Here is a 10995-nt window from a genome sequence, read left to right as displayed (position 1 = left end):
CCACCCTTCCCTGCTCCCAGAGCTCAGCTGAGACCTTCTGTGTGCTTAGCCAAGTAGCAAAAGTTGTGAATGTAAACATGGCATCTCTGTGATTTGGTGCAGGGAATAACTGGAATCCACTTCTTCGGAGGAGACAAGTGCTATATAAAATCCCATATCAAAGCAAACCTCTCGCTCCTGGGAGCACACAACAAAGACACGCTGATGTTTGACCTGGTACGTGTGCGAGTTCTTTGACATGCCACGTCGAGAATTTGGAAAGAAAGAGAGATATTGCAGCATTAATCTGAGTAAATTCAGAGAGACTGTGTTTGTTCTCTTGTCAGACAGATGAATTAATGCCTGTGAGGTTCGATGAGGAGTTCCTTATATGGGTTGCAGCAAAGCAGCCGCTGAAGAACACCACATTTTTGAGCAACACAATTCTGGATCTTTGTGGGGAACTTCCCATTTTCTGGCTCCAACCCATTTATCCCAAAGGTTCTTCCTACTTTTTTTTTTTGTTCCAGATTCTGCTTATGGTTGTAGGAGGCCTTAAGCAGGATTTAATTTGTGGTAGATTTCTGTTAACTGTGATGAATGGGGGGAAACAGCAAATTAAAATCCCACGTTCAGTTTCCTGGGACATTCAATCTTTTTATAGATCAATAAAAGAAGGAAACAGAAGGGGGAAAAAATGTCATAGCCTATGCAGTCATGGAGAGACTTTTCCAGTCATTGACGCCCTGCAAAAAGATGATAATCCACGAAAGGTCACTGTTAAAAAAGAAGGCTGCTCACAGGGTGCAGAATTCAACCAAATTTATGAAGAGACTGCAAGGAAAACATGTGGTAGAAAAAGGTGACCTGGTAACCCCAGATCATTCTATGCTGTGTTGCGTGATTTTTATTTTCTGATAAATTTGATTTTTGGGTTGTCATTTGCCATAATAGTTCAAATTAACAAAAATAAACGCTTGAAATCTATCGGTCTGTATGAAATGAATCTAAATGTGCTTCACTTTTTGAATTGGATCACTAAAAGAAATGAACTTTTTTTCTTAATATTCTAATTTATTGGCGTCAGCTTGTATATCTGTGTTCGTCAACATGCCCTTTGGGTATTTTTAATATTTTTGAAACCCAGAGGCTTGCAGGGGCCCCAAGGCAGCCACAGAGTCTGACCTGATCCCACCGAAAGAAAAACTGGCGTTCTAAAACACTGTAATCTATTTTAAGTTGAGCCGTTTTACTTTTTTTTCATAGCTCATTAAAATCTTAGCTGTGATTGCTTTTCTTATCTGCTGACACACTTGTAATATTTCCTGCCTTAGCTTAGAAGTTAGTGAAACACTTGAACATCTTGAACATACACTAAATTTAGAGTGGAATAACAAAGTCCCGTATTAAAAAAGAATGAAATTGAAACATGCAGCACCGCTTGATATCGCTGCTGCTAAGTGAATTATTTAAGACATCTGAGACAGCTCCAGCTATGTAGGATTGAGCTCTGAGGACATGTACGGCATCTTGCGGATGTTGACCCAATACTCTTGCCTCTTGTGGATGGAGTAACAGATGGGGAGAGGAGAAAGAGAGGCATGCGACGAGCCAAACGGCATTTGGACATGCAGGACATCAAGGCGTCCACTCAGGAGAGGGACCCGGAGAGGCGCAGTGAGCAGGAAGCTGTGGACGAAGGACAGTCCGCTATGGGGTCAGGGTACAATCCTGAAAACCCCTACCATGTGAGTCATCCTTTCATCAACAACATTGTTTACAGTGAACAAGTCTCCACAGCTGGTTAATTTTTGATTAAGGTATCAAGAGGCATATCCAAGGCCTTGGAGCAATCCTTAAAGTGTTGTTTTGAAACAAAGTTTTGCTTTTCATAAATTACTTCATCACAGCAGTGCTAAAAAGGACGGTTCTAGATGTTGTGAAGTGGGTTTCATTGTGGCAGTTATCAGCAGTCGGTATTTCACCAGCAGGAGACAGGAGTCTTAAAGTGTATTCTAACTGTAGTCCGAAATCAAAGAATTAGCTTCTGTGGCACTTTACTATGGAATATGTTCCTCATTAAATTATCATAGAAAGCACTGTGTTCTGTTTTTAATATTCTGTTTTATTACACCACAAAGTACGTTCTGTATTGATTTAAAACTCCAAAAAGACTTTCCAGTTTTCTCTCAAACTCATTGTTCTATTTGTTGATAACCCAAACCCTAGGTGAGGATGGCAAGGATGAAAATCTGTTTGATAACACTGACAACACTGCAAACATGTGAAGAAAAGGGCTGCATGTGCTAAGAAAAAAGTGATAATCATAGGGGTCAAGAATATTTATAAGACACAAGGTAAGGATTGACCCCAGGAATTTCTCTGACTGAGGAAACTGCATTGTCAAAAAACATGCAGTAGGAGGAGTTCAGTAGCAAGGGGGGATTGTTTACTTAGTGTAAGACATCTCAGACAGTCATACAGTAATCCACTTAGATGAATCTGTACTTTAAGATAATAATCTGCCCAGCATTCCTACAACATGTTCCTAAAGGTGACAGAATATTACTCAATTATTAATACACTGACGACTCAATCCATTAATAGCACTATCTTTAAAGCGCACTAAAAACAAAACAAAAAAAAAATCATACATGACATATATTACAAAGTTATTTCTTCAGGATCTCATTGGAGTATTAAAATGATTAGAACTGTAACTAATAATGCATGTGAAAAAATGTCACATAGACATGTTATTTTTATAATCCAGTACAAATTCAGTTTCCTTTATGCCATCCATTATTACACCCCAATACTTTGTCCAACTTCCAGTCTTTATTTCAAACCCCATATGGGCGGCTTTGAATGGCATCTATCTTAAACACAGTGAAATTAGAAGAAAGAAAAGCTGTCTTTGTTTATTACCATTTGGTCATCTTTCAATAAGAAGGGCACACAGCACTTTGCATATTGAAACATTTGTAAGTCAATATGTTGCTTTTGCCCTTGAATAAATCACATGCAAAGAAATACATTGTTTTAGGCTTCGTCTTGTGATAGTTATAAGAATGACACAACAATTTGCAATTGTGAGAAATTTTACAACCCAAACCTGGAAGACTCTTAAGTTGAGTGAGACAAAATTCATAAATCTTACTTGTAAGAATCATTAAATGTGTCATAAATGATCCAAATTTGTAGAAATGAAAACAAAACATGTAATTTTATTCTTTTTTTATTCCACTTTTTTCACATTTGAAATTAGTGACCTGATACATAAAAAAGTAGTACAGAGACCTCACTCAACACTTTGCAATGTAACCTGGGCTGACTTATAATGCCAAAAGAAACGTCATCAGCCGAATGCAAATATTTGCACGTCAATGCTAAATTTAACATGCTAATGTCAACCTCGCAGCTAATTGTGATTGTTAAACAGATCGTCTCCTCTTTAGTCTGAGCCTGAAGATCTGAGAGATTCTTGGCACAATGCTGACTGAAACATTGTTCAAAACAGCTGTAAAGATTTAACATTAAAACGTCATGTTGAATTTGAAAACAAGACTTGTAAACCACATCAGCTGCATGTTGGCGTTTTGGATTATTTGCATACATGCTACAAGCCAGTGTTACGAACGCAGAAAAATTTTATTCTAGTAATATTTACAAGTTTTTAGCCTAAAAGAGCAGAAAACAGTGGACTCTGAACAAAATTTATGTGACCCAGGTTTCCTCCAGCATTCAAACGCACAACTTACACACAAATCTGGGCTGTGCTAACGCGAGAAATGAGTCTCAAAAGTCCTTGTTCATTCATAACCGGATCTGTGCATAAATGCAGGTTTATTTGTGCGTCTGCCAGGCAACTTGTGTGTGCTTATTTAACATTTGTAGGTGTAGAAGAAGGTTTGGATTCATAATTATCAGATTTGTGAGGTTGTAGTTAAAAAGTTTGAGTGTAGAAATTTAATGTTTGTAGAAATTGTTTAGGTGCGTGTGCGTGTGTGTGTGCTTTTATTTTGTATTCATTATTTCTTCATATTTGTGACCACATATTTACAAGTATCCGGAGTTACACACAAATTTTCTTTTTACGGTTTACAAATTATGTTTCACAGATACAGCTATTCAAAGTTAAACACAAAGATGCTTACACGAGTTACAAATCCAGTATTACATACACACAGATATTTTTACTCACGCACACACACTTTTACACACACCCAGGTATTTTGAGACTATTTTTACTCCATAATGGACTCAGGTGGGGACTGTTTGTGTGAAAACTGGCTTTAGCTAGCTGGAACATTATCATGAAGTGCCCATTTCCAATTGTCCTCTGATGAGCACAACGAGATGAGATGTTGTGAGAATGTTTATTTTTCATGCTGTAATACTTTTGCATCTGAGTAACCTGACTATTTGTAGGTGTCTCACATAATAATTGGGATATAACAATAATTGGATGAGAGTGGAGAACACTATATAAGTCACACTGTAAACCGAATGTTACAGAACTAGAGTGCATAAATAACTGCAGTACAGTGGATCCCTAATAAAAAAAATAAATACAGTGCATTAAAGCATATGCAATAGCTTCTGGCACAAAGATGTAATGTTGTAAAACCTGTACCCATAATGCTCTGTTGCCACCATTCAGGTTCACTTGGTTGCACAACGCAAAACTGTGACGCCTCGAGAAAATTTTCATTGGGTTGCCTAGAACAAACCAGTAAGAATTTAAAGGCGGTGCAACGTATATAAATAAAGTAAAGTAGGATATGGAATATTTAGTTAATGTTTGTTTTTGTTGATTTTTTTTTTTTTTACATTAGTGTGTTGACGGAGGAAGATGGCTCTGTATGAATTTGTATGAACTGGACATACAAATGCGTACATGGTCAGCATCCACTGAAGGCAAATAACTCAAACCTTCTACTGCTCAACTTTACTACTAAACATTGAAAGAATAACTTGTCTTGAACTTCCTCATAACGTGCATCAACAGTAATCACCTGTTACTTGACCAATGATAAGAAACTAGTCCCATGTTCCTTCACACAGTGTGATTCACACAGTGTCTGAATGAATGGTGAACAGTGTTCCTGAATTAGTTTGCAAACACCAAACGATAGAGTGTAAGTTACCTTTGCACATAGGTATTTCAGTTTTCAAGCTGCATTTTTTTTATTATTATTATTTTACAAATTCTTTCATAATTTTTTCTTTATTTGTGAAAAAAATTTGCTAAAATTTAGAGCTATAGAAAAAACCATGATTACTGAATCATGAATAGGTGAGGGTTCACTGTTTTAAGAATGATCTTAACCACAACAGAGCACAAGTTCAACTGCTAAATGGCAACAAAAGGCTTCCAATACAATTCTTGTTTTTTGTGCAATAAGGATCAACTAGACATAACATGCTACAAACACGACCGTCTCTTCGGTGTGAGACAAAGTTATGAAAATAGTCTAGAAACAGTTAATATATTTCAGCTGGACTGAGGTCCAGCTGTTTGTAAGACCCGTACCCACAGGTTTTACAAACCTGTACTGTCAGTATTGTATAACACTGACAGCTTCTAAAAAAAACCACAGAACTCCATTTAGACTAAAAGTTCAGTCTATCCCTTTGATATGCAAACCTTCTTCAAAATCTACTTTTGCAAAACTGCAACTCAGTGAGAAAATGCATTAACTTCAAGCAGACCCTTTTCTTTGCTGTTGTTCGGGCATCAATCTGGCATCTGCAATTTTAGGTCACTGTGGTCAAAGCAGCCAGTCTGTCTCGATGAACTTCTGAACCAATGTAGAAAATTCCCACCGCTTATACAAAAAAAAGTCTGCGTTCTTGAGATGATTAAAATGTTTAGAACTTGTTTGAATTGCAAATATAGATTTAAACATCTGATGTGCTCCTCTTGTATATTAATCCTCTTTAATGTAACCACAGCGCAGCGGAGAGGCCAGAGAGGAGAGCGCCATGACCTTTGATAGCATGCTGGACCACCAGGGAATCTGCTGCTCAGAATGCCAGCGCAGCTACACTCACTGTCAGCGAGTGTGTGAGCCTCTGCGTGGCTACTGGCCTTGGCCCTACAACTACCGAGGGTGCCAGGTGGCCTGTCGAGTGATCATGCCTTGTCGCTGGTGGGTGGCACGCATTTTGGGTGTCGTGTAGCCGTCTTGTTTAGAAAGAGAAGTGTCTTTTTCTTTTCTTTTTTTTTCCATTGCCAAAGATCTTAAACCTTACTGCTTTTCAGAGCTGCTCTTGACAGAGCAACTTGCATACTGTGAAAAAAGTTTTCAGTAAATGTTAGAAATCTCCACTTCCCTAGACATACTTTTCCTCTTTTGTTCTGTAAAATTTGAATATGCACTGTAGATGCAACTCCAGAATCACGAATAAGCTCATCTTTTTCATAGCTCCATGCTAAAGCTGTAGTGCACTGTACTGTGTCTAGCAGAAAGGCTTGGGACAAAATCCAAAATGCTCAGCAAGATCATGCCCCTTTTTCTGACTGAGCAGGCTTTCAATAAATTCTAATTACAGTACGCCTGCTTTGATGTTGATGTTTTTCTGTGTCACACGCTGTTTCCATGGCTCCACCGGGTGTTTTCTTCTTTTATTTTGATAAAAACTGAAGTGACAGCAACAGTTGCCGTAACTTCCATTTACAGCTCCGATTCAGTTTGAGGGCAACACAATTTTTGTGTTGTGTGCCGACATCTGCATTGACGTGTGCTAATGTGGGCTGAGTGTTGTGGCAGTGATGGAAAACATTTCCATCAAAATGACAGTTTCATTTAATAAATTATTTCTTTTTTTTTTTTTTTTTTTTTGCTAAAAGGAGACTGCAAATAAAACAGGTAGGAATTACGATCCCCAAAAGTTTTCTTTTCTATTTTCTTTAATCTCTCTTTTGGTTTTGTTAATATAACTGCTTGTGTTTTCGACTGTAGCTCACAATCAAAAGTGATCTGACTGTTATCTCTAAAGCCGTACGCCAACTTTTTAAATAACTAAACGCAGCTGCGTTGTGATGAAGCTGATTTCACACGGGGTTATCCAGGCACATCAAATTACAACAGATGTGAAATTGCTCCATATCTGCCTCTAAAGCTGCATTGAAACTCTGAAGCAATGCGAGGAGGCAACACAAAAGAGATGCTTGTCTTTTTTTCTGCTTGGAGATTTTTCCTGGTTTTCGCGCGGGTAGAGGTGCTTATCACATCTGCAGTGCTGATAAGGCGGCCTCCGTGCTTCCGTAGGCTATATAATATTAATCCCTCTCCCACGTCTGCAGATACACTTAAAGGAAGGTGACAAGCATGACATATCCAGGACCTCCTGATGGCTCGTGCTCTCGAGTGCAGCCGCTAAAAGAGCCCCCAAGTACCCTCAAGTGATGTAAATTTGCAAGGGGAGTCCAATTTCCATCACAGTGCTGTCACTGCCATGGTCATTAAACTAAATCATCCTGCTGTGTGTCACACTGCTCCTGTTTTAAAGGCTCCTCTATAATGGAGTTATACTTGGACTGCAGATTGGAGCACAACAGTAAAATGTCTGACCTGACATCACCTGTAGGACTAACCGGAATATTATATTTTTCCTCAAAACTGAGGAGGATGAGGGGAAATGTAAAAAGAAAAAGGAGAAAAAAAAGTACGTTATTGTGCAGTAGTTATATGTTTTTAACAAGTTTAACAAGACAAAGTAATTATAATAAACACACTTACTGTGCTGCTTTGGTCTGGCAATCTGTCCAGGACGTACCTCGCCTCTCGCCCAGTGACCGCTGGAGAGAGGCACCAGGCGCCCTTGCAACCCTAGAAGGATAAGCATGTTGGATGGATGGATGGATGGATGGATGGATGGATGGATGGATGGATGGATGGATGGATGGATGGATGGATGGATGGATGGATGGATGGATGGATATGGATGGATGGATATGGATGGATGGATGGATGGATGGATGGATGGATGGATGGATGGATGGATGGATGGACATTTACTCTGTTGCACTGTCTACTGTCAAACTTTAGCCCATTTTGTCAAACTATAACCACAAATGTCCATATTTCTAATTGTATGTAATAGAGAAATATAAACCACAGTTAAGTGGAAGGAAACTAAACTTTTATACTTAAAACCTTAAAACGTGCATTTGTATTCAGAGAGTTTACTCTGGTACTCCTAAATAAAATTCAATGCAATCAACATCAGAAGTCACCTGATCAGTGAGCAGACTCAGAGTATAAACACAAGTGCTCTGTGAAAAGCCCTGGAGGTTTGTCAGAGAATATCAATGAAGATAAAACATGGCAGACAGACTGGATATAAGGTTATAGAGAAGTTTAAAGCAGAGTTAGGGCTGTAGGACAATCATGTAAGCTTTGAACATCCACTTAAACTAACAGGAAGCCATTGATAAACAATTTTAATTATCACAAACTTTATTTGTACTAGCCTACACCCAAAGAAAGAAAGAAAAAAAAACAGAAGCCACAGTGTTTCACAACATGAGAAAGAAGCAACTGAGTAGAAAACAGCTTATGGTAAAACCTGCTGAGAAAACGTGATCAAATACAAACATGCAATGAAATATTTGATTAAATAAAATCACTGTGACCAGATTACATAAAAAATATTCATAACAGTTATAAATCCATGGATAGAGTTTCCTTAAAAAACAATTTAAAGGGATTAAAAAGGGAATTTGGCTGATCTGATTTTCTCAGGGAGAATATTTTTCTAAATAGGTGCTCTGACCAAAGGAGCTCCATTCCCTTTAGTCTTTATTCAGGATTATGGTATGGTCATAAGAGCTTTGCTTTATGACTTCAGGTTTCAGCCGTGGTGTTAAGAGATCAGAGATGAATTTGGCACAAACCCAGAGTAGGCCTAAAGGGTCAGCAGTAAAATCTTAAATTAAACCTTAAAATGAACTTTTGAGCAGTGAGGAGACCATAAAATTGAAGTTAATATGTTCTGTTTTTTATGTTTTAATAAGTAGTGTTTTGTACCATCTGTAGATTCTCAGAGGTTTATAAACTGTAATAATTAATTTTGAGAGGAAATTAAAATAACATTTAGAAAAGAACTGATTTAACAATACCGTTGAAGTAGCATGAAATATATTTGAACCACAGAACTGACATGCTTAAGGTGGACACCAAGTTGAGTCTTTAAAGCATTTACCTTCCCCTTTATGTTTATAGACTACATTATGCCTGTCAACCATGCCAATTTCTAATAAAATACATCAAATGTGTTTGTTGAATTTTGCCAAAGAGTAACTTATTGGTTTTGTGGATTTATTTATTTTTTTGGGGCATTCGGTTTCACTCCTAATTTGTTGGCAAAGCAGCACAGCACAAAGATCTCTAACTTTAGACTGAAGGAGATGGAAAACAAAAATCAGAAAGACAGATCCCAACACCACAAGCGAAAACTCAATGTGGCATTTAAACCGAGGGAAAAAAAAAAAAGAAAAGAAAAGAAATGCTCTGAACAACATCAGTTTTCTTTTTCTTTTTTTTTATCCCTGGGCCCTGTTTCGAAAGAACTTGTCTCTTTTTGCCATCCCTCTATCTCCTGAAAGGAGAAATGCACCCCCATTGAGTAGAAAGACGAATTTGTTGGAGATCGGCTTCAGTGTGCGAGACAGTGGTGCCTTTTTCTTTGTCTCTCCCTCTGGAGCTGAGCTTTACCCTGGGAGCCCTGCAGGCCAGGGAACAAACAGAGCTTTGTGAGCACCGACCCACTGTGCCCAGCAGCCACACTGCAAACCTTCAGCTCCTGTGCTAATAAGACGCCACAGATGAGGAATGCGCTCAGCTGACAGAGGAGGGGGCGCTTTCTCGCATCCACCTGTGCTTTCATCATTGCCCATCATAACAAACATGGGCAGGCGGGGTGTGTGTTGTGGCTGGTGAAAGCTCCCCTCACCTATCCATCCTCCTGCCACTAACACCGAATAGGATATATTTGGGGGAATTGATCTTTCGCTGGAAGAATTAGGGCTAATCACAGCCATGCAGTCACGAGAGCTCTGTGTAAATATGTCAGTAGTCTGTCATAAATTTGAGCATTGCTGCCCAAGAGGCACAAAAAGTGTGAACAGGAGTGAGAAGTGAACCACTCTAGCCGACGTGTCCTACATTTGATTGCATGTTTTCCATTACACCCGGACATGAATGCAATAAATAGTATTGACAGTCCATTTTGCACCCTAACGATGAACACAGAAACCCTTTTAGGCTTGCTCATTATGTTTGTCTGTGAAAAAGCACTGCAATACATTTATAGATGCTGGCACTGGAGAACCTGTTACCCGCAGCTTTGCACCAGCAGAAACAAGCCAAGCTAGGGAACATTTGTCTTTTCTTTTCTCCTGAATGCTCAGAAATACATGGCTGGATGAAGGGTTGTTCTGCTACAAGGCTTAAATGCTTTTTAATCCCATGGTTGAGTGACCACTTGCAGTTCTGCCCAGTACTCTGCCTGCCATTTGCAGGTCCCTCTGAAGTTTTTCTGCCACTTGCTCGCCTTTCTCTGCCTTTCTCTCAACACCCCGCCTCCTGTTTTGTATGCGAGTCCCAAACGGTTTTTAATCAAATGCCTGCTAGTACTGCATAAAAAAAAAGAAGAAAAAAAAAGGCGTGACTTGTTTATTTCGCAGAGTTAAAACTCCAAATACTGGTTATAGACCTGCCTGACTTCAGTGAATTATTGTCAATGTTATGAAACATTATGGCAATTACTCTGCACACACTGCAGGGATTTTTTTTTTTTTTCTTTCCGAGTATTGCACTTGGTTGCATGGTGTCCTTGTTACACTTAAATAGAAAACCTGTACTGTGGTGTGGGTGTAAATTGGACACAGTACTGGAATTTGCACCACTGCTCTGCGAAGGACAGACTCTGTGTGTGTGACAGTTAGTGTGGTGGTGCTGCAGCAACCTGCAGTGGATGTCAAGAGTTGTACTAAATAAGGTAAGG

The 10995-nt window shown here is 38.9% G+C and overlaps 1 protein-coding gene across 2 annotated transcripts in view; it reads left to right on the top strand.

Annotated features, from left to right (window-relative positions):
* The window catches only part of cnmd (chondromodulin), a 7850-nt gene extending 1127 nt beyond the window's left edge, over positions 1 to 6723 (top strand). Inside the window, exons 4-7 of one of the 2 annotated variants that reach the window (XM_008400256.2) lie at positions 103 to 216; positions 327 to 480; positions 1552 to 1727; positions 5938 to 6723. In XM_008400256.2, coding sequence (XP_008398478.1) covers positions 103 to 216; positions 327 to 480; positions 1552 to 1727; positions 5938 to 6165 — 672 coding nt within the window. In that variant the 3' untranslated portion in view covers positions 6166 to 6723. The remainder of the gene's footprint in view (positions 1 to 102; positions 217 to 326; positions 481 to 1551; positions 1728 to 5937) is intronic. The other variant, XM_008400265.2, reaches the window with a different exon arrangement.
* The last annotated feature ends 4272 nt before the right edge of the window (positions 6724 to 10995 follow it).

This window comes from Poecilia reticulata, linkage group LG2 (assembly GCF_000633615.1).
Source record: "Poecilia reticulata strain Guanapo linkage group LG2, Guppy_female_1.0+MT, whole genome shotgun sequence".
NCBI classification, from domain to species: domain Eukaryota; kingdom Metazoa; phylum Chordata; class Actinopteri; order Cyprinodontiformes; family Poeciliidae; genus Poecilia; species Poecilia reticulata.
Note: the sequence above shows the minus strand (reverse complement) of the source record. Positions and strands in the feature narration are given on the sequence as shown.